Source organism: Sciurus vulgaris, assembly GCF_902686455.1.
Source record: "Sciurus vulgaris genome assembly, chromosome: 15".
Classification (NCBI taxonomy): Eukaryota; Metazoa; Chordata; class Mammalia; order Rodentia; family Sciuridae; genus Sciurus; species Sciurus vulgaris.
The window spans coordinates 14,718,448-14,743,612 of record NC_136476.1 but is presented as its reverse complement, the minus strand read 5'-3'; the positions used below and the strand labels follow the sequence as shown (position 1 = coordinate 14,743,612).

The following is a 25,165-nucleotide window of genomic DNA, read 5'->3' as shown; positions in this document are numbered from 1 at the left end:
CTTCTACCATGATATTCTGCCTCACCTTTAGCCCTGAGGAATGGAGCCAACTGTCTATGAATAGAGACTTCTGAAACTGTGAGCCTCCAAATTAACTTTTCCTCCTTAAAATTGTTCTTTTCATGTTCTTCAGTCACAGCAGCAAAAAAAAAAAAACAACAAAAAAACAAAAAAAACAAAAAACAAAAAACTGAAACATCATATGAAGAGGCTATTAATTGGAGTGAAGTTTTCACTGTTTTTATTGGAACTATTCCTTCATGCAGATCACAAAGTTTGCAAGCTCTTATCTCTCTCTTTACCACACACAGCATTTGAAGTTTATCCCCAAACCAGAAGAAAAAAAGAGACATGAAAATGAACAAGTAAAGCACTTGGCTTTATTCAAAACTCTAAAATTAAGGCCTAGTACCCCATTTGTGATGAGCGGGATAAATTAGTCATCTAAATCTCTACCAGTGTGTATAACTTGGCTTTGGATACATTGCATCTCTTGAATCTGATGGGAACTCACTAGATATGCTTTAGAATTTCATACTAGGTGATATTAAGGATTTTGTCTATGGACTAAATCATCTCACACCCTTCCAATTAAGAAAAATGTCACCTGGTTTACATTTGAGACAGGAAAAGAGAGAGTGAGAGTTCTTTAATGGTTCATCTTTCCAGTCTTCTTTTAGTCCCTCTGATATTTCTTCTGCAGCCTATGGATCATCCAGAATAAGGGGTGTCTCTTGATATTTGCCCAGTGCTAAAGGAGGACAGCATCATTAATGTAGGAAATGCCTGAGATTTAAACATATTTTAATAATTTTTGGATAAACAACAAAATGCAATAAACTCCAAACCAAATCATTGTATTATAAAAACTGCTCTTTTTAAATGTTTTCTTTTTTTGGTACTGGGGATTGAACTCAGGGGCACTTAACCACTGAGCCACTTCCCAGCCCTTTTTTGTATTTTATTTAAAGACAGGATCCTCTGAGTTGCTTAGCACCTTGCTAAGTTGTTGAGGCTGAGTTTGAACTTGAGATCCTCCTGCCTCAGCCTCCTGAGCAAATGGTATTACAGATGTACACCACCACACCTGGATAAATTTGTCTTAAGAAGGCATTTATCTTAGGTGGCTGTTTTGAAATGAAAACATGTGCAACCTATAAAGTGAACGAGAACATATACAATAGGGTCCTAGAGTAATGGAAGTTTCAGCCAGAGTTCTGTTTTGCTCAGTTTGGAAATAAAACCATTGAAATTAAGAGAAGAAATGGAGAGAGAGAAGCAAACATACTTGAATAGATTGACCGTGTTGCTTTGTATCACAAGCGGAATTATACTGTGACTTCCCAGATACTGGTCCCTTATGCCCTGTATGATCTCTCCTTAAGTGTGTGCAGGGCTATGATTATGACAGGTATAGCTGGCAAGATTATGTTACATGTTATTGCAAAGGAGTTTTCACATATGATTAAAGATCCCTAATCAATTGATTTTGAGTTAATTAAAGAGAGAGCATCCTGAGTATACCTGGCCAAATCTGGTAAGCCTTTTACTGAAATCAAAGATTTCTTATAGTGGCCTTGAGAAATCAATCTGTTGTGTTGTGAGAGTCTGTGGCAAGGGACTAGTAGCAGCCTCTGGCAACTGAGCTCAGCCCCCAGATGACAGTGAGCAAGAAAATGGGGAATTCAGGAACTCATTTCTGCCAGCAACTGCCTGGTTAACACCTTCATCAAATCTTATCAGACACTGAGCAGAGAATCAAGCTCAGTTGTACCTAGAATCATGACTTCTAGAAATTGCCATTTATTGGTAATTCATTTTGAAGCAATAGAAAATTAATGTGCCTTATAGTTCAATTCAAAATTTAAAAATCAAGGCTATGTTAGTCTAGTCTAACCTTAGTATTTAATTATTTATATGTTTACATGCATGGATGTTTTTATGAGCACATATATACATACACACATATGAAACTGGATGATTTTATTATGTCAGTCCAACTAAATTTGCAGGCAAGTTTGCAGAAATACTAGTTCTATTATTTTGTTTCTACTTCTGCAGTTTGGAGTTTAAAAACGTGTTTGGAATTTAAACTTAAGTTTACTAAATGAACTCACAATCCAATTCTAAGAACTTACTAACAAAAATAAAAATGTACCAATGTATATTCACCAATATTCACAATGCTTTGTTCATAACAGCATAAAACTGAGAACAAGCAAAATATTTTAAAAATAGGTGAATAGGGAACCAAACTTGGGGGCACCCAGTCTATCTATAGAATAGGAGCACTCAGCAATAGAAATAGAAAGAGATGAGCCGCTGAAATACAGGAACTATTGATAAAATCTCAAAGGATAAGAAAAAAAAATGGCCAGATATAAACAAGTACCTACTGACACATAATGATACTATATCATTTGATTTATATAAAGTTCCAGAATAGGCAAGACTAACCTGTAACAGATGGTAGAGTAATGATTTTCTTGAGAGGATGAAGGTAAAGAACATTTTGGAGGAAAAAAAATTGCATGTCTTGACTGTGACGGTGGCTACAAAAGTGTATGTATTTATTGAAACCTATTGATCTGAACACTTAAAATGAATTTATTTTAGTGAATGTAAATTACACTTCTATAAAGCTTTTTAACATAAATAGTAAGAGGTACACAGTAAAACAGTCTCTAAATATTTGTGAATGAACAAAACTTTACTTAAAGTCAATTTTATTCTTTAAGTACTTTGTCAATTTTTTAAATAAATGTGTTTTCCATGGTAGCCCATATAGGACAGTGCATAAGGAAAAGGTCATAGAACATATAAAATACAAAATTAATGTCACAAATTACTTACCTATGTGTGGTGGTGGGTTATCTGCAATGATTAATTTGGGGAGTTTTCCTTTTATAATGCAATCCAGTGTTACTTGCTTTAGGTCTTGATAAATCAAATGAGTTTTGGGTATCACAGGCCTAAAAAAATTGCCACAAAATTATTAACATCATAGTGTAGAAAGTCTGGATGCTGTTAAGTATTTCAATGATTACATTTTGACATTTGAGTTAGAGCATTCTGAGTAGTCAGAAGCATAATGTGTTAAGTAAAATGAGTTGAAAAGTTTTGGGTCACATTACTCGTTAGGAAATAGCACTTTTCATATCTTCAGATATGTTAGGACAAGGTGATCATTCCAACAGTCATGAATTTAAATCATCAGATTTTAAAACTAAACTCACATTGGAAAAGTTAATATTGATATGAAATCAAAATAAATATACTAGGATACTTTACAGGAACTTTGGCAAGGCATGTCAAGAGGCAGAGGGAGGTAACTCAAGCTTCAAAGTAGTATTTCTGTCTTGTTTTACTTTCAGATATTTCATTAAACTGTTTCCTCTTTATGAAAATCTCCAGTAACCTGGGATTTATTGAAAGCTATGACTTTATATACAAAGCAATATTTTATTAACCAATAAATGACATACATATAATTCCAAGAATTCTGTCTCTACAACTACCTTTGCAAATCCTCTGTTTTATCCTTACAAAATGCTTCATGAGATGACATCTTTGCCCATGTGTCATCCTCTGCAGGTCTGTGCTCAGACATCTCAGCAACATTTCCTGTGAGCAGGTGATGGATTCTTTGCTGTGCAGCAGGAATGTCACAGTATATAATATGGATCTGAAGAAAATTAAGATTAGATCATCTCACTGACAGAAACTTTGACCTCTCACCTGATCACGTTCACTTATTATGCTCCACATTAGAGGGGTTTGGACAAAGGTTAAATGGCCAACAGACTGAGCAGTTATAAGGAGTTAAGAATTAGGAGCCATTTGGATTGGATGTCATTTGAAATTCAGTGTAGCTGGAGATCCGATCGTCGACTTTTCAAATGCATTTTTTTTCCTCTCACAATCCAATGTGCATGTAACATTGACAAACTGTATTTTATATTTACATAGTGGTTAAATGTGGTTTTTAAATTTTAAAATAAATCCAAACCACTGAAGTGGGATCCTGCCTTTATATATAAACACCAGTCTATCTGCAACTTGCCCTATGTAAATCCAGGGAATTGCTGTTTGCTTCCGATTTAGATATGCACTGTTGTAACACAGGACTTTTTTTTTTTTTTTAAGCAAAATATTCACATTTTATAAATAGTCTTTCTAAAATTTTACATTTGTCTTTGGTAGAATGTAAAAATTTTTTTATTTTCTTCCAAAACTGCTCTGCATGTTCTGTTAACATAGTGAACGATTTTTGATAATACCTGTAGTCACATTATGTTTGAACAAATAATTCAATAATTTTAATTTAAGACATTCTTATTGTTGAGATTTTTTCCAAACAAATGTCATTTTGACCATGGACGTCCAGTAAGCTACAATCATTTAAAATATTCATACCTCACTGCTTCTGTATTTAGGTAATTAAAGTTGTAAATACTAGCTCTGAGAACAAACTCAACCATTAACCTGGCTTTAGTAATGAAAAATTTTAAAAGAAATAAAATATGCATAAAAATTGAAGTGGAATTATGGCATTTGAGTGTTTATTAAGACATTCATGGTACCTATAGGATACTTTATTAATACTTTACCTATAAAGTTAATAGTAGACATCATAATCACAGCATTTGTTTTAAACAAGCTTTCAAGATTAAAGACACAAATCTATCAACATTCCCTTACCTTTAGTATTTGGAAGATAGTTATCTGCTTTAATTAAAGACCAATGAGAGGCTTTGACCTCACAGAAGTGAGGCCCACACAGACGTGAAACCTGTGATTATCTCAACATCCTAATCAACTGTGTTATGAACTTAAAATCACAGTCTGGATGGCAGTGAAGAGCAGAGAAAGTCTGTATTAAAATGCCATTTTACCTTTTACTATATCGCTGATCATCTTTTCCAACGAACACACTATGTACAGTGGGTCCCAGACTTATGATGTTTCAATTCACACTATGTTCAGAGGGTCCCCAACTTATAAAGGTTCAATTTGCATTTTTAAAATTTTAGGACAGTGCAAAAATGATATGAAGTCTGTAAAAACCATACTTCAAATTTTGATGTTCGGTCTTTTTCCCACCTAGCCATGTGGGGTATGATACTCTCCCTTGATGCTGGGCAGCAGCAGTAAGACACAGTCCCTAGTTAGCTACATGATCATGAAGGAAACTGCTGACATCCTACAGTGTATTATTGTTGGGAAAAATCCTAAGTCTTGGCTAGCAGCTGTGAATGTCTCACGTGTGTAAGGAAAACCTTCACACATTCACGCCGGTCAGGAATACCTACGGAGAGGAGCATTCTGAATACCAATGGAGAGGAGCATTCCGCTCTGGTCATTTAGGAAAGTAAACAACTGTCCCCAAATTTACCTAGTGTTACCAAGGGAACCTGTATAGGAGCCTGGTGTTCTGATCCCCCGTGGCACATTGTGATTGGGTTAAAAGTCTATAAAATGTATGGTTTCTCCTGCAGTAAACGAGTTTGCAGGTAGCTCGCTACAAGCCTGCATTTACCCAACTCCCTGGTTCTGGGTTATGACTCCCTCCGCTCTTACCTGCGCCTGAGCTAGCCTGGCACCCCTACCTATTACATTGCTAAACTATGAGGTTAGACAGGTTAGGCATATGAAATGCATTTTTGAGCTATAGGTTCAATTTACAATGGACTTACTGAGATTTAAGTAAAAAATCATCTGTATTAACAACGTTTTCCTCTTAAAATAAGGAAAAGCGTGTATTCTTGATCCTTTTTCTTGCTACAAATCACATTTGGGTTTGTGAAGGAAAATATAAGATGTCAGTACCTCAGTTAGGAGTCTGATTACCAGTCTATTCTGAAGGCAGGCTGAAGTACAATGTACTTGAAGGGTATCCAGGGAAAACTTACCACGGATACACAGGCTGTATGATTGTGGGTGACATCACAATAACCCTTGTTTTTCCATGCAAAAAATTTTGCAAACATCCCTGGAAAGCTTGGGGGAGTTTTTTGTGGGTGGGGGGGTGGGGGGTGTGGTTCAAGCATTTGTCCCTCTGTAGTTGTGATGGCTCCAGTCCAGCATCAACCAGGCATCTCTGTTTTTCATTATTATTTTTGTTCTAATATATATAATTTTGGGTTTGAGGGATAAGCTAAGGTTTTGTTTGAAAAAGGAACTACATTTTTAAAAGTATAGAGAAACCCTGTTGTGAATTACCTTTCAGCTCATGAACCCTTTGTTCTGGTGTATTCTGATTTGGTAAATTATTTGTCCCAGCACACTGAATAGGGCAACAAAAATGATGAATGGATAAAAATCCTTGCCACTCACATCCTTAGTCACCAAGGAATCATTTGGAAATTTTCATTGATATTTACCGTGCTTACAAAAATTTCCAATAATTGATGGATAGTTTCTTGAGAGTCATTCAATCTCCTTGGTTCATTCTCACTTTGCAAAATCTCCTTAATGGCTCGCTCTTGTTTGGATAAGTCTTGTTTCCTCTCTTCTGGAGTGAATAAGGCCTCTTCCATATGTTGTTCTGACAGCAACTTCTTCCTTCCTGCCACTGTGTTAACAGTCTGGTAAAAAGAACAAAAGTTTAGTTTCAACGTCCAGTTAATAATGTTTTCCCTTTTAATCTATAAAGTAGAGCAAATTGTACTGTGCCCTCATATATTTAAAAGCAGAAATAAGATGTATTTATAGGAAGTAAACTACCAGGTATAAAATGCCAGATCATTAAATTCTGATAAATGTTCTGAAAAAAATTTTTATAATGCTCCAGAAATGTTATGGGAAGTGATTTGTGATTTTTAAATTGAAAGGTATGTTGCTATATTGTAGTTTAATTTTTTTCAAATACCTGGGTGATTATATGAGGGAGAAAAACCACTTTTAAGAATTATTTTATAGGGGCTGGGCTGTGGCTCAGTGTCAAAGCACTTGCCTAGTACTGGTGAAGCACTGGGTTCAATCCTCAGTACCACATAAAAATAAATAAATAAAAATCAAAGGTATTGTGCCCATCTACAATCAGAAAAAAAATTTAAAACAAGAATTATTTTATAAAATACCATACACAGATTTCTGAAGGCTATTTGGTATATGTTTCAGAGAAAATTTCTATTTGTACTCTAAATAGGTAAAAAAAAAAAGAATATTTAATTAAATAAAATGTCCCTAGAAAATAGTCAATAGAATAAGGAAGCCCATCTGTCCTAATTGTGTGTGTGTGTGTGTGTGTGTGTGTGTGTAGCAATAACACAATACTTGAGACTGGGTTAATTTAAAAAACAGAAAATAATTTTCTCATAGTTCTGAAGGTGGAGAAGTCCAAGATCTAGGGTTTAGCATTTGGTAAAGATTTCTTTCCTGTGTCTTCCAATGGTAGAAGAAAGAAGGGTAAGAGAGAGAGTTTATTCCCTAAAGAAAACCCTTTTACTAAAGCATTAAAACCCGCCCATGAAGATAGAGCCATTACGGCTTAATCTTCTCTTAAAGGTCTCACCTCTTAATGCTGTTACAATGTCAGTTAAATCCTAACATGAGATTTAGAGGAAGCTAACATACAAACCCTGTCAAAATCTAGTACTTTAAATCTTGAAAATGACTTTGAATATTGTGAACTTTTAATCAAAATTTTTAGAGACTTCTATACTTCCTCCCTAAATCTTTGCTCTCTACAAGCATCATGAAAATAAAATAAACACCACATCTATCATTGAATTATTAATTTGCCTTGTAAAAAATAAAATAATTCCCCATAAAAAACTCACAATTTTTTCATGAATGAGTCCAAGTGTTAGAGGGCTATCACTATATCATTGTACATTTTTGTTCTATAGACCAATAATAAACTCTACATTCATAAGATTTTCAGCAATTAGTCACATTTTTATCAATGAGTTCATGTTTTTATATTTTCCTTAGTCACATTTACATTTACAGTTAATTATTTTGTTATGGTAAGTTGGAATGATTTTAGCTACATATTTTCATGTTTAATTTGCTATGCTGCTATGGAATATTATATGAAATGAACAGAAAGTAATTTAAAATTAGCATTTATAATTACATACTTATTTGCTTTATTTTAAATTTTTTTTTTGTACCAGGGATTGAACCCAGGAGAATGTAACCACTGAGTCACATCCCCAGCTATTTTTATTTTATTTTGAGAAAGGGTCTCACTAAGTTGTTTAGGGCCTTGCTAAGGTGTTGCAACTAGCTTTGAACTTAGGACCCTCCTGCCTCAACCTCCTAAGCAGCTAGGATTACAGGTGTGCACCACTGTGCCTGGCTTAAATTTTATAACAAAATTAATTTTCTTTAAAAATTTGCACAGCAAAAAGTTTCTCAGAATGATTTTATGGATTTCTTGAGGTTTAAACCTAGTTTACTTACTCATTAATTTGCAAGTTATATTGAAATATTTCTTAGGTAATCCTTGGTGATTTATCAATTGCTTTAGAATTTAAGAAAATAGGGAAATATTTAATTAATTTCAAAATGTATTTGTGAAACAAATACTACCAATTACAATATGAGTACTTTCAAAAGACTTTTATCACTTTCAAAGTTCTTATTTTCTCTTGCTATTACTATCATTTATTTGTTCTTGGACTGAGGATTGAATCCAGGAGTGGTTTATCACTGAGCTGCATCCCTAGCCCTTTTTCTTTTTTAATTTTTGAGACAGATTCTTGCTAAGTTGCTTAGAAACGAAGTTGCTGAGGCTGGTCTCAAACTTGCAATTCTCCCACCTTTGCATCCCATCTCTGGGATTACAGGCATGTACCACCAAGCTTGACTCATATTCTCTCTTATATCAAAGATGACTGTCTGTTCTTGACTTACACATTTCCAGGATGGGAAACATTCTTCATAAAACTATTACAGTTCACAACACTCATTTATTCACTACAACAGGTCTTGGGAACAGAAAGGTTGAAGCTGTACCTAAGACACTGCTTACAGAAAATGTGTTAGCAAGACAATAAAGCTGAGAAGCTCATGGCATAAGAATATACTATTTGTTTTGTCAAAGTGAATTAAAAATTTAAATATGCAAGAGAACTAATGGAAGTTTGTAGGAGACAACTAATGATTACCTTTCACCACTGAAAATCAAGATTATACTAGTAATTGAAGATCAATTTGTAACTCTGATCATTAAGGGATCAAAATTTCTGAAGAAGAGAATACAACTGAAGTGTCTTCTTTGGTTTTCAGAAAGGTTAAAGGACAGTCTTGATACAAGAAGTTACTGCTTCTGGCTTGGCCAGTTTCATTAGTTTGAATTTGGTCCAACTAGAAGTATAAATCTTTTTTTTTTTTTAATCTTTTTTTTTTGTTGTTGTTCACTTGTTTTCTTGGCCAATGTAGTGTAGTATTTTTGCACAAAACATCTTGTTAAGATAAAAAGGGCTATTTATATTCTTTTAATTCTAAGAAGATCTGTTTCAGATGTATGTTTCCTTATATATAATTTTTTTCTAAACTGAAAGAGAAAAATTACTCTTGTGATGTCAGGTATAGGAAACATTTTTGTCTTGCCATTAGAGGAGTTTAGATTCTGTGGTTGTCAGCCCAGAGGGACTTCATGGTTCAGCCACCAAAAAGTGTGCCCCGTGCACGCGAACTGTATGTCTGACTCTAAGCTATAAGGAAAAAAAAAAAAAAAAAAAGAAAGAAAGAAAGAAAGCAAAGAAAAAGGAAAAAAAGAAAAATATGTTTTTAGGAAGCTGAATCCTTATCTCCTGAGAGTGTGTGTGTGTGTGTGTGTGTGTGTATAGATGTAGGTGTGAATGTGGGTCTGAGTGGGGCAAGAAAGGTAAATAGGTATTAAGTTCAATACATGGCAAAGAGGCACTTCAGGCAAGGAGAGTTTTACTCTCAGGGAAAGAAGAAGCTGACAGGTGGGAAGCTGAAACCCAGTAAGAAGAGGTGACTGGGTTCATGAATGGTGCTGGATCAACCAGGTGTAACTATCTTCAGGATGGGGCTCTCCTAGGTAAAAGTAAGTGCTGAGCACCTGGATGTGGAGCCTGGGTGAGAGTCGCTGGAGGAACAAAAAGCAGTGAGTCACACATGGTCAGGAAAACTTCTGTTACCACGGAGTTTGGAATTTGCAATCTATGACCAGTATGCCTACTATAACATGGTATAGAAGGAGAGTCAGTCATTTAAGAACCAATAACTTAAGAGTGCATGTGTGAGGGGTAGTTAGGGGCAGTATCTGCCAAGTTACATGATTGTTATTAATACACATACATGTTCCTATATAAATATATATACTTACATTGGTAATATGATATAAAACTGCAAATATACATGTACATGTGTATATAATTATAGATAAATCTATAATTATATAGATACATTATATATAATTGTATATATATGTGTGTTTATATATATATGTAAAATTATTTTAGGTTCCAGAATTTTTGCATTTAGAATACGACTACAAGTTCTTATGAAGGTAATGATAGTCTTCTTCATTCTTTTAATGTGTTATTTCTCCACCATTTTATCCTATGATTAGGTCTGATCACTACCAACCAAGATGATGTTTTGTCTTAGTTATAACTAGTGATTCAGTAGAACTCCAAATTGGAATATATTCATCTAGGCATTCCTTCCAAAAGTCAGAGAGAATAGATCTCCACTTTCAAAGACATAGCATCTATATCTTGAAGATGTCCAAGCTGTGGTACAATATGTATCTGGTAAGTTAGTTATCTCGAGAATGTGCTTGATATAATAACGGCTTGATATAACAGTTGAGATGATATAACCTACATCTCAACATGACATTGTGGAGTGACTTTTTAAATATGTTTTTGAGGAGAAAAATAGAACTCTAAATGAAATTTTATATATATATATTTGAAATAAATATATTTATTTGAAATAAACATATATGTATTTATGAGATAAATTTCTTAAAGTGCATGCCTTATGAATGTCAAGCAGTGTAATTACCTCAAATATTTTATAGATCACCTCATACTGCAAACTGAAATACCAGAAGGATATTTACTTGAAGGGTGACTAGATTATTATAATCAAAAATTATTTTAGTTATTCTAAAGTCATGAGAAAAGATTACATTTTCAAGTTTGCTTTCACTGTCCTGTTCTATTTCTACATCCAAATCCCAAGATGTCATCTTCACAGGGGACACTGTTATTATACTTGGATGACCATGTGCAAATTTCAAATTTTCCTGGACTTCTTCCAGATCCCCCATGATTTCTTGGAGTTCATTGGCAGCTGAAATAAGAACAGAAAAGAATTTTACAAGTAATTATCATAAAAGAATCATTGCAGATATTTTACGAATGAAAAATTCTAGGGTTTAGTGCACAAGTAGCCTTGATCAAATGTACATTTTATTCTTTTGCTTATTCCATTGTTCCAGAAATTTCTCAATCTTTATTAAATATTTACTGCATGAAGAACACTTAGTCAAGAGCCAAAAATTCAGTGATGAGCAAGATGCTAGTGGAGCTTATAGTCTAGTGAGGGAGAAACAAACAACACATATATAAAAACATAAATAAATATTCTGGTAAATACTGGCCAGCAAGTACTGTGTGCTGTGGTATTGAATTACCTAGGACGCCTGGTTAGATACTGGTTTTAGGGGAGTTTTCTCAGAAGGAACAATTTATGAAGTGAATCTTGAACAATGAAAAGAAGTTGCCCTTAGTAAGAATAACAAGGTCTGTGAAGAAACTGTGAAGGATCTAGCAAGAGAAGAGAAAGTTCCTCAAGGAAGAAAAAGCTTGATACAATTTTGGAACTTAACATGAGTCAGTGGGAGAAACTTTCAGTGATTAAGGGAGAGAGTGACCCAGGCAGTATGACAGGGCCTGGATCTGGTCAATTAACACCTTGTAGGAGGTGGCAAGGATCTTGGATTTTACTCAGTGTCCACTGAAAGTCATTGAAGGGGTTTAAACAGGCTTTAAGCAGATCTCCGCAACTGCTGAATGAGAAATGAATTGAAACTGGGCATATGGGGGCGACAAAAGAGGAAATGGGAGACCCGTCCGACAATAACTGTTGGTGACCAGGCAGCACCTACAGATGTTGGTACTGGAGAGGAAATGAGTACATTTAAGATACATTTCCGGAATAGAATCAATTAGATTTACCCTTATATTCCATATGAAAGTAGTCAAGAATGACATATATTTTGATTTAGTACATAGTATCCATATACTAATTCTCAGATGAATAAATTAAATTTCTACACCATAATTTAATATTATTTAACCATAATTTAATACTAAAAAGGCACTCATGTTTGAAAGACTGATTTATCTTTTCTTGGTGGTATCTTGTGACATCTTGTCCTATATTTAGAATTTTTGGATCTGCACCAAGAAAGGGTATAGAATAGAGGAGAATCACACAACTATTAGTATTTTAGTGATATAACTTATCATCTTTCTTCTTGATGTATTTTATTAAATTACTTTATTACATATGGTTTACAACTGAATATTTGCAAACATTTAAAGTGTACAATTCAATAAGTTCTGACAGATTCTTTGTAAACCTGTGATACAACCACAACTACAAACAAAACGGTGTATGTCCATCATCCCGTTTCATTGTACTTTTTTGCACAGAAAATATTATACGTGTATAAAGTCATATGCATTTTAATTAAAGGGATAATTAATTTTTACTATTTACCCAGATATTTATTATGTATGTTGCTTTTCCTTCTTCCTTTAAAATATGAATTTTCCTCAGTACCTAATTTTCCTTCATTCTCAAGAAGTCCTTTAGCATATCTTATGTGTTTGTACCATGACAAAACAGTCTCTTAGCTTTCTGTTATCTGAAAGCATATCTATTTTACCTTCACTCTTAAAGGATACATTTTTTTTTCTGGGTGTAGAGTTCTGGGCGATTAACTTTTTTTTTTTTCTTTTCATACTTTAAAGTAGTTTTTTCATTGTTTTCTGATTTACAAAGATTTTTAAAGATTTTCCGTGAATTTGAGCTGTTTCCATCTCCGTAGTTTTCTTTGGCCTTTTTGCTTTCAAAATTTTCCCTTTGTTGCTGGGTTTCAGCTGATCAACGATGATGTGCTTAGATGTGATTTTCTTCATATTTATTTGACAGATCTTACCAACCTTCTTTGAATCTGTAAATATTTGACTTTCACCTAACTTAACAAATTATCATTTCTTCAGATTTTTTTCTACATCTTTTCTTTCTTTTCCTTTTGTGAATGTGGCAGGAACACTAGAATTACTCATATATTCTCACAAATTCTTGAGGTTCTATTTATTTTTCAATCCTTTTTTGTTCATAGGTCATTCCTATTAATCCACATTTAAGTTTACTAACTTTCAAAATATCATCTCCATTCTGTTATTAAACAAGCACAACCAGTTATGTTTTAAAAGTTTAGATTCTATAATTTTCGGTTATAAAATTTCTACTTGGTTCTCTTTCATTTTTTCTGTTCTGGGTGGGTTTTTTTTTTTTTTTCATTTTCTCTTTTTAACAGAGTTAAAAAAAAAAAGAAAAAACGTTAAGCATAGTCATACAGTTTTTTAAAAACCCTTCTCTCCTGGCCCCCACCTTTGGTTCATCTCAGGAACAACATTTGTTAATTGTTTTCTCCCTTCAGAATGCAATGTTTTTCAGGTGCTTTATATTATGTCCTGTTCATTATGGATGCTGTGTTTTTGGAGACTCTAGAAACTGTTATAATTCCTTGAAGAGTTTTTGTTGTGTGTGTGTGTGTGTGTGTGTGTGTTAACAGTAAATTAAGTTAATTAAAATTAAATTGCAGCTAATGGAAGCTCAAAACTTCATTTAGTTCTCTGAACCTTAACTAAGATAGCTGGAGTCTCCCTCAAACTTTATGGTTCAGGAATCTCTTGAGGAAAGTTTGAACACAGAATTTGGAGTTCCCTTGCTATTCACCTCTCCTTTCTCGAATTTCTTCCTCACTTTTCACTTGCCATACGACCCTGGGCTCCCTTCTGTGGTTCCCCAGGCCAGATGGATGGTAGACTTTGTATTACAGATTTATTTACCCTGTGCCATGCTACATTCGGGGTCTCCTTCAGATCTAATATGCAAAAAGTGAAATACCCATTATAGTTTCTTCCTTCAAGTTTTAACTTACTTTCAAAATGTTTGGTTTATTCTACTCTCCCAAACCCTCAAGTAAATTTTTTTAAATTAAAAAAAAATTTGTTCAGTATTATGCGTGTGATAGTTGATCTGATCTTACTCTGCTACACTAGAAGTCTCTAAGGGTCTCTACACCTTCATGTTTCTGATGAGCATACTAGTAAAACAAAGCTTGAGTGAGTGAGTGAGTGTGTGTATCTGGGTGTGTGCACATATACCTGTGCAAGTATGTGATTGAAAGAAACATCAAGTAGGAGTAATTTGACCTCTTTCTGAAAGCTCAGGCAGGACATTATTCTGTTATACAAGATTAGATGAGTTGATTATACATCTGCAGAGAGAAATACAGACACACTTACAAAATTGCTAGTCGTAATGAAACTAAAACACTGGAGAGAAGAATTACTTACTTAGAAAATGATGGGTATGCAGAAAATTCATTTTCTGAGTAAAAGTTTCCAGAAGCTGAGTCTGCAACATACATATTTCAAAATAATGATATAATGGTATGTCACCGTCTTTCCAAACACAATCTTTATTCTTACTTAAGTTAAATTTGAGAATGTAAAATTCAGTTACATTGTTCTTAATTGTATTTATTTAACTCAAATGGTTTTCAAGGATTATTGCTATGGCTGCTTTTAAATCATCTATTTTCATGCTTAGTACTGGTTGGAATCTTCTGGGTGGGTTCATGTTTTTGTTTTTGTTTTTTTGAGTTTCTCATAAATCATGGTGTTGCTGAGGTCCTTATCACTTTTCTCTTTATTGACCTGATCACCTTATTTTTACAAAGGTTTAAGTTAACTTTGATTCTCGAATATGTATCTATTGAGCTCCAAACCTACAAAACTAACTGCCTTTCCAACATGATACTTCTTCCCCAGAAGTTCGTACGCTCTACGCTGCCAAATTTTTACCTGTTCCTTTTTCCATACTTCCTTTACATACTAAGTTTCTTCCACATTTCAAATCATACAACTACCTTTCACCTGTATTAAGCACCCTTTCCTTGTCACCCTGTAATGCTGAGTGGGGGCAGGTGGAAACAGGAAGGGACAAGTTTCATTTCTTCAAAGGCCTCAAATGTGTCTGTTAGGGACTGAATTGTGCCCATCCCTAAAACTTATATGCTGATATTCTACCCTCAAGTATGATTATATTTGGAGATAGGGCCTTTAAAAAGGCAATCAAAGTTAAATAAGGTTATTAGGGTGGAGCCCTCATCTGTAGAACTAATGTCCTTAGAGCAAGAGGAAGAGTCACCAGAAGCACAACCACACAGAGAAAAGGCCATATGGGAGGGGCACAGTGAGAAGACAGCCATCTGCAAGCCAGGGAGGGAGGATTCAGGAGAAACCACACCTGCTGACTCCTTGACCTTGCACTTCCATTCTATATAATTGTGTTGTTGATGTCACTCGGCTGGAGATATTTTTCTTTGACAGTCCTAGCACACTAAGTGCCAGGTCTAGTGCCTATACTTACAGACCTTGGGGTATTGTAGCAATGGTTAAAAACTAGAACCAGAGGAAAACCATATGCAACAGAATGAAATTAAACCCCTATCTCTCTCACCCTGCACAAAACTCAACTCAAAATGGATCAAGGACCTTGGAATCAGACCAGAGACCCTGCATCTTATAGAAGAAAAAGTAGGTCCAAATCTTCAACTTGTTGGCTTAGGATCAGACTTCCTTAACAGGACTCCCATAGCACAAGAAATAAAAGCAAGAATCAATAACTGGGATAGATTCAAACTAAAAAGCTTTCTCTCAGCAAATGAAACTATCAGTAATGTGAAGAGAGAGCCTACAGAGTGGGAGAATATCTTTGCCACTCATACTTCAGATAGAGCGCTAATTTCCAGAATCTATAAAGAACTCAAAAAACTCAACACCAAGAATACAAATAATCCAGTCAACAAATGGGCTAAGGAAAGGAACAGACACTTCACAGAAGAAGATGTACAAGCAATCAACAGATATATAAAAAAATGTTCAACATCTCTAGTAATAAGAGAAATGCAAATCAAAACTACCCTAAGATTCCATCTCACCCCAATTAGAATGGCGATTATCAAGAACACAAGCAATAATAGGTGTTGGCGAGGATGTGGGGAAAAAGGTACACTCATACATTGCTGGTGGGGTTGCAAATTAGTGCAGCCACTCTGGAAAGCAGTATGGAGATTCCTCAGAAAGCTTGGAATGGAACCACCATTTGACCCAGCAATCCCAGTCCTTGGCCTATACCCAAAGGACTTAAAATCAGCATACTACAGAGATACAGCCACATCAATGTTCATTGCTGCTCAATTCACCATAGCCAGATTGTGGAACCAACCTAGATGTCCTTCAATTGATGAATGGATAAAGAAACTGTGGCATATATATACAATGGAATATTACTCCGCCATGAAGAATGATAAAATAATGGCATTTGCAGGCAAATGGATGAAATTGGAGAATATCATGCTAAGTGAGATAAGCCAATCTCAAAAAACTAAAGGACGAATGATCTTGCTGATAAGCAGATGAGGACATATAATGGGGGGTGGGCGGGGTTAGCATTAGGGTTAGGGTTAGGTTTAGGGTTAGGGTTAAGGAGGGTGGCAAGAATGGAGGAAGGAAGGACTGTATAGAGGGAAAAGAGGGGTGGGAGGGATGGGGGGAAGGAAAAAAAATAACAGAATGAATCAAACAACATTGCCCTATGTAAATTTATGATTACACAAATGGAATGCCTTGACTCCATGTACAACAGAGAAACAACATGTATCCTATTTTTTTATAAAAAAAATAAATAACTAGAACCAGAAAGAAAAACTAATAAAAGGAAGAAAACATTATCTCAGAGCTCTTTGCTCTTGGACATCCACTTAATGAAGAGTTATAAGAACAGAACTATTCATATCATGGTGTGGGCACTCACTGTCCACCTTTCCAGACTATCTCATGAACTACCAGTCAAAAGCAGGTATCTCTCCTCTTCTTTCTCCAGCCTCCTTCTCAATAAACGCTCTTAATTATCCCAAAAGAGGAGCTATCCAAGGTGGTGACAAACACTTCAATTTTCTGTGCCCACCATCCCTTTAGATGCTCTCCAGTGGTACACAGCTGGGAGTCCCTGGGACACAGGGGCTCTCTCACATGTCTGGTCTTTGTTCATGGTCTACCTTGAGCTTGTCATACCTGCTCCATTCTATTGTCAAACTTGCTTATACTTCCTTCTGCTGTGATATTCAGCTCAGGCGCCTATCTGCTAGGATCTTATGACTGAATCTGTTGTCTTGCCATTTCTTTCTCGCAGCTGTATTAGAAGACTTATCTTAGTGTTGTCTTAATAACACCTACCTTTAATGCAATGAAATTATATGTTCTTATGCCTTTATCCTGTCTTCTCCTCTTTATAATGCTAGAATACAAATAAGTCGCATAATATATTATGGTTGGAAAAAAAGATGGACTACTATTCACAACAAATAGAAATGAAATGAGCCATTGCATAGCAAAAGTCTCCAAAATTCTCTAAGTAGATCCCTACCAGGTCCAAACAATGAATGATAAAGTTTATGTTCCTTAACCTACTTTGTCTCTCTTCCATTTCTCATTTTTCTTATTTGCTTGATGAAGGAGAATTCTCTTTTCTTCCATAAGCTCATCATTTCTCTTCAGCAGAGCCTATAGACATTAGAAGAAGGTACAGGGAGAAGAGCAAAAAATATTTTTTAATTATGGAAATACTACTTTTATCACTATATTGATTTGGTATTAAGATATAAAAATTTTAAAATCAATTTTGGTCTCAAAGCTTCATAAGTGAATCTCTATGGAATTAAAAGTCATGGCATAATAAATACTGAATGAATTAAACATAAAGATGACCAATTCAGCCAATTAGTGTGTGACCCCAAGGAATTATTTAATCTCCCCAAAATCTGAAGGCAAGTTTCAAGGTTTTAAGTTAAGTTTTGCTATATGGATCTGTAAACTCACTCCATTTACGTAAGCCCTTCTCTGTGTAGGTACCCCAAAGAAGTCTTCCCATTGTTTGACCTAATCCCCAGAACCTGTAAGTATGTTAGGTCACATGGCACAGGAGAAGTGCCATTGTGGGTAGAAGTAATGTTGCTAATCGGCTGACTTTAAATTAGGGAGATTGGACTGTATTGTGTGGGTGAGTCTAATGTAATCAAGAGCCTTTATAAGTGGAAGACAGAAGCAGAAGAGAATCAGGGGATATGGCCATGGAAGCAGAGTGGTAGAAAAGCATGGCAAAGAGCAGCTCAGGACACGGCAACAGGAAGCAGAAAGAGAACTCAGATCATCATGGACAAAATATATACCCCAAAGGCACACCCAATGACCTGCCTCCTCCAGTCACACCTTATCTGGTTACAGTTGCCACTCAGTTAATCCATTCAAGTGAACCAAGCCATCAATTAGGCAATACCTCTCATAACCTAATCATTTTCCCTCTGAATTTTCTCACACAAGAGTTTTTTGGGGAACACCACATATCCAAACCATAACATTTTCCTAACTAGCTATAATCATCTATGTGGGCTTATTTAGTATTTTATATAGCATTACTTTTCTAGAAGACAGTATGCATTTCAAAGTTACCTTTACTGTATCTTGCCAGTGTTTGTTTTTCTGCATCGCTAGGTCATGATATGCTTCAAATATTCTCTTGATTATCTTCATTTTCCTATCATGGCCATTCTACATATGGAGAAGAAAGATTTAGAGCATCCTTAAAACTGCTTTAGCTAATCAGAAATCTTGCTGCTTGCTGCCTGGGCACATTCCACAGATGAAACCTCAATAGAGCTCTCATTGTAGAGGATGACTGTAACTATCTAGGACACCCATTTTTCAATGGGAACAAGAGCAGCTGGTAACTCTGGATCTCTTGCCTCCTCTGACCTTGAGCATTGGTGTTAAGTTACTTTTCAGCCCAAAGGTAATAAACAACTGCTTCAAACTAAATGGTAACAAAACAGTGTTCTGTGGACAGTTCTTGATTTAATAAATAAAAGCTCACAAGTCAGTCTTGAAAAGGTTAGCGTTTGGCTTCAAAAATCTGAGTAGCTTAAAAACTGAGCTTTAACAGAAGGTAACCTTAAACACAAGCCCCGCCAGAGTCTGTACATAGGCATTTTTTGTTTTGATGATCTTTCCTGCTCTTTCCAAGCCTATGGGGATTTTGCAACTCACACTTTATTTAGTAATACTCCATAATTCTTTGCAAATGAAGAGAATGATAAATTTAGTGTAAGAGATGGCTCATATTTTGGGTGATTGGAAAAAGATCAAGGTCTTCAAAAACCAGCAATAAGTTCTTTCATATAGACATATCTCATACTGACTTCCATGTCACAAGTACCACCGATTTTCACATTTTTTCATATTATCTGATTTTCACAATATTTCTACTTATTAACATGTTTGAACTCATTTGAAAACATGGGTAAGAAAGTAAAAATAGAGCTACAAATGTATGAAGGAATATGACAGATGCAGTGTCTAAGCAAGAGGAAAAGAATCAAAACTCAGGGTATTTTCAACTTCATTGAGGAAATGATTAAAATCTACGGTTGATTACTTGCCACATTTTGTATAATGAAGATTTCAGAGACTCAGTATGAGCCAGTGTGAATATTTCCCTCTCCCCACTACAATGTTACTTACATGAAAACAGGATCTCGTTGGTTGATTCAGTGCTGTATCCCTACCATTTGGCATATTTCCTGGCCCAGAGTAGGCACGGAATAAGTATTAGTTTAGTAAATCAAGAAAGTAAGAAGAGTCTGAGAGAAATGAATGTTCAAAAATTCATTTGCACTTACCCTTAATATAGACATTATTTATTACTATAAAATCTGTGCCTCTGTGAAATTAAAATATAATTACAAAGGCTTGGATGCAGATTCATGCTGGTAATGCCTGGTCTGTACTAATATTATACAAAAGTTTTGAAAGGATACTTTTCATGTTAATTCCTACATTCTCAACATTTGTCAAGCCTATGGATGTGGGACAGGTCTGAAGGTGTGGATGTCAGGTTTTGTGTGTGTGCATCCACACACTTGGCCAGTAGGGGGAACAGTCACCTGACACTATAGCACAACCAGGAGCAAACTCTTTGAGAGGATCCATACCTCAGTGATAATGTTTCCCTAAATAAAAAACACAGATTTTGTTAAATATGTCAATAGGTCTAGCTGACAAATTGAAACCTAATAAAGTGTAACATAAGACCAATTGTGAAACATATTGTACTTTTAAATATAAAAGTGGTTATAATGCATGACAGTAAGTTGACTTACTGGTAAATTATTAGCACTTATATACTACAACAGTTTCTTTCAAAGGTTTTAATTTTTTTTAGTTTAAGGTGGACACAATACCTTTATTTACTTATTTATTTTTATGTGGTGCTGAGAATCAAATCCAGTGTCACACATGCACTAGGCAAGCACTCCACCATTGAGCCACAACCCCAGCCTATGCTGCAATAGGCATCATCATCATTCACCTTCTCTTTTCTCATTTGCTTGATTATCTGCTTGTTTTTATTCTGCATTTGATGCATATCTTTTTCCATCTGCAGAAAAAAAGTAAAGGAACAGAAAAAAATGGTCAGTAGAAGAAGAAAAGCCCAAATGACTATGTAAACCAACTTATTAAAATGTAACACAATGTTTTTAGGATTCACCTAAAATTTTTTCCCGTCTACTAGGTATGTATTAAATACTATCAGATATTATCTTATTTAATTTTCAAAAATTGTTTTCACAATTGGTTTCATTAATTGAAATTTACAGGTGAGGAAATCACTACTTAGAGAAGATAAGAGACTTCTTCAGAACTGCATTTCTAGTAAGTGGTGAATCTGATAATTAAACCTTTGTCTCTTGACTCTAATTCCCATGTAATTATCTTTTCTCTTAAGTTACTCCTTTGATCAGCTGTTCATTCAAACTTCAATATATGCCAAATATGTGGGATAACTTTTTTCTTCCTCATTCCAAGGTCAATATTTGAGACCAGAATTTTACTCAATTTCATAGCAATCACTGTATGCTAAAGGCATCTTTCACAAAAATCTGTTACTATTGTGTTAGGAGGTCTATGAATAGGCTGCTGGTCTCCAACTTAGTCTGGTCTGCCCTACAGCAAAAATGTTGTGGAAAACTGAGGTGACCAGTGGTCTTCTCACCTCTCTGGAGTTCTGGCAAACCCACAGAGGCTGACAAATTGGTTCATCAGGAGGTTGATTAAGGAACAATAAACAAAATTTGTCCAATATATCACCACAGTGGCTTTGTTAATGATATTGAATCTGCCATGAATAACACAATTAAACTGCCTCTTGTTTGCATTTTGAATTATAGGGAAGGACATTGTAAATCCAAATCTTTTATTAATCAGAATTACCATCCATGTGTGTTATTCAATGCCACTTGGGGGCTTATTTGTCAATACTCTGTTACTGGATAGATTTATTTAATTCTTGGAAACTGTTTAAAAAAATACAGTTTAACTGAAAGAGAAGCATTCTAACCCCCGTTTAAATGTGGCCATTCTTCATAAATGTTTTTGTGTGTGTTTATGTAATTGCCAAAGAAATTATTTTATAATACTTATTTTAAGGAATGACACTACATATATTGACAGTTTTTATAATTGATTTTGAGTTCTCAGTCTAATATTTACATGTAATCTCCAAATTAATACCATGCTGATTTTGTTCAGCAACTCTTACTTAACTATAACCACACTATATCAAATAAGCTAAAGATTGATTCCATAAGGACAGTTAAATACTATGTTATTTTTTGTAATTTAAACTATAAAAACTTATAATTCTAACACCCCCTCCATTCCCATGACTGGACTTTCCTTTGGTGGTATAATACAGAATGGGCAGCAATGTGAGCCCGAGAATTCAAAGAATGAGAATCTAATCTTAATAATTCTACCCATAATGCTCTGTGTACCCAGGTGTAGTTTGAATGGAATAATTCTTGAAATTCCTAAGATCCCACAAAGTCAACAAAGCACATTGTTTAAAGAGTACAGAGCCAGGACCAGATCACTTGGGTTCAAATTTCATCTCTGACACAAAGCTTAAACAGGTTGCTTAAAGGTACTGTTTGCTTGTCTATGAAATGAGAATAAAAACAGAACTCATAGGATTGACATTGTAAATGCATTAGTATGAATAATTCACCTAGAACTTGACCTGACACAATAGAAGTGCTATATTTCCACACCTGTTCGACTACAGTATTTAGATCTTTGTATAATTTTGAGTAGTTCAGATATTCATCCAGTATTTGTTTCCTGAGTCTCTACTAAGCTTCAAGGACCACACCCATGAACAACACACACAAAGATTCCTGCCCTGAGTGTTTCCTTATAGTAATATGTTCTAGATGTAGCCTCCTCAAAACTCCAACTTATAAGAAAACATTTCTTATTTCAATTATTTTTTGCTTTTTAATCTTATTTCTTAATGTATCTAACTGTATAAACAGGTTTATTTGCACCTCTAAACTCACTTCTCTTTATCTCACTTCTTATTATTCTTACTCGCATAATACAGTAGCTACCACATACTAAAAGCTAATTTTATTCTTAATGCCATATTTCCTATAACAATGATTTATTATAGTCTCATTTATGTTAAATAAATAATTTAGGAACATCATTCCAACTTCAAAATTTTAAATGTGAAAAAGTATCTTAGTACTAGAAAATATAATATTATTATTTATTTTTATTTTTTATTTTTTCTAATTAGTTGTATATGACAGTAGAATGAATTTATAAATTTTGAAGATCACATATAAATGGAGTGTAATTTTTTCATTTTTCTGATTGTACATATTATAGGATCACATTAGTCATGCAGTCATATATGTGCATGAGGTATATGGAAGATGATGTGACCAATATGGCCTTAATATAATCTCTCACAATGTAGCAAAAAAAGAATTTGTAATCTACAATCAGATCCTTCAACATAATAATTAAAAGATTTATTTTAGCCATTTCCTAATGTATAATGAATGAAAACACTTAAATTAAATTGGAAACGAAATGTTTAGTTGAGGTTACATATAAACTTCAATCTCATATGATTCATGAATAGTCTTGTCAAATGTCAGTTTTTTCCAAGTGATTGCAAATGTCTGTAACTTGTGATTATGGGCTGGTTACAGAGTTGGTATATGGGACAAAATTGGGGGGTATCTAATAAGATCAACTGACTTCTCTCTCATGTTCTTGTTAATATTTTTCTTACAAACCAAAAGTCATGTGTACTCATTCTAGATGACTCTAGAAGGTGACAACAGAGGTGTTCTTGAATATGAGAATTAAGATTGCCTCCAGGCATCACTGCTCCAATATTCCAAGATCTACTGCATGAGTTCATACAGTGACAGAATGACCCAACCAGACTCATGAAACTATTACTACTTTTCATAAGAAAGACTCCCCATGTCAATTACCAAAATGTCTAGAACAATATTTGTGACAAACACCAAGTTACCTGGCAACACTGTTTAGCCTAAGAGTTGGGCAGCAGGGTTTTTTGACCTGGTCTACAGGTACCTTGGAGAAAAATGTGTTTTAAAACAGGATCTAGGACTTCATTCTGCAGACATGATTAACTGCTAAAATCTCAGGACCACTAGCTCAGTGATGATATTCTTATTGAAATGAGAAAAGTGTGGACTCATTAAAGAATCTGAAGGATAAGTCATAGTGGAAAATACTCCCATCCCAGTCATTTTATTCAATGATGCTCAGATACAATTCTGAAATTAAAAACCCAAGATTGGGGTGATAATTTAAAATATATTAAAAATCTTTGGAGAAATGAAACCTACCTTTAGATTCAGAGGGGAGATTTACCAGGTTGGAAAGAGGTGTTATGTTTCACCCAAGTGTCACCAACCTGCTGTTTCAGGATATTTAAGGTATGAGTCTGGATGACATCCCTCAAAGCAATTCTACAGTGTATTTTTGCTATTAAGCTTGGTTTTTCATATTTATTTTATGTTGGTAATAGCATACTCATTACTATTATTTGCATGGGTTGCTGGGATGAACATTATAATATTATTTAGACAGAAGTTACTTAATTCAATCTGTAAGTATTAAATACTTCCCTGTATTCTGAAAAGATCTGTATACATTTCTGAGAATTTGTATACACAAATCAACAAAAGCAAATTAAAACAAAATACATTTTCTTGACCTATTTCTTTCACAGAAAATGTATTTACCTTGGTGATGTAGGATATGGCTAAAGCATAAGGAACATAGGGTTGTGTTGTTGGGAAGACTTTCAGCTCAATTGGCCTTTGGTTATTTTCACTAATTACTTCCAAGTTGTTTTCACTGACCACTGTTGACAAAAAAATCAGGTTAAAACAAACATAAAATAGTACTATGTATTATGTTTTCTGGGTTTTAGATGCATATGTGAAAAGAAATGTATATAATATCAATAATATATGAATAAGTCAACAAAAATTATAAACATACATATTTACATAAGAGACATTATTTTTTACATTCAAAGAATCACATTAAGATTTTCCATTTTATCTTTTTTGCTTCTTTAGGATTTCTATAAGTTTTTATTCAAACAAATAATATGCACATTAGATAAATGAGATGTTCAGGGAAGTGATTGCTCTGTATTCCTTTCATGTATTCTATCTTGTCAGGTTTACTATCAAGGTTACACTGGCTTCATGAAATGAGCTAGAATGTGTTCCCTCTTTTTCTAGTCCATGGAAGAGTTTTGGCAAATTATGACACATTATCTCCTTAAATACTGCTTATTACTTACATTATTTCATATTGCTATGGATTAGATGTCTTTAGTACATTGAGTGTTCTTCCATTTGCCACCCTACAATACACATGTTTACTTTATTGATATTCTTCTCAAATTT

At 34.5% G+C, this 25,165-nt stretch overlaps 1 protein-coding gene across 1 annotated transcript; it reads right to left on the bottom strand.

The window, feature by feature from the left end:
* Positions 1-3,514: 3,514 nt before the first annotated feature.
* Positions 3,515-18,904, bottom strand: LOC306644863 (uncharacterized protein; the record flags this gene model as incomplete). Its single annotated transcript, XM_079112143.1, has 6 exons — positions 18,810-18,904; positions 17,772-17,864; positions 14,592-14,652; positions 11,123-11,286; positions 6,384-6,587; positions 3,515-3,685 (listed from the first exon to the last, which is right to left on the bottom strand). The coding sequence occupies exons 1-6, from the start codon at positions 18,888-18,890 to the stop codon at positions 3,515-3,517; spliced, it is 774 nt and encodes a 257-aa protein (XP_078968269.1). The 5' UTR covers positions 18,891-18,904.
* Between the last annotated feature and the right edge of the window lie 6,261 nt (positions 18,905-25,165).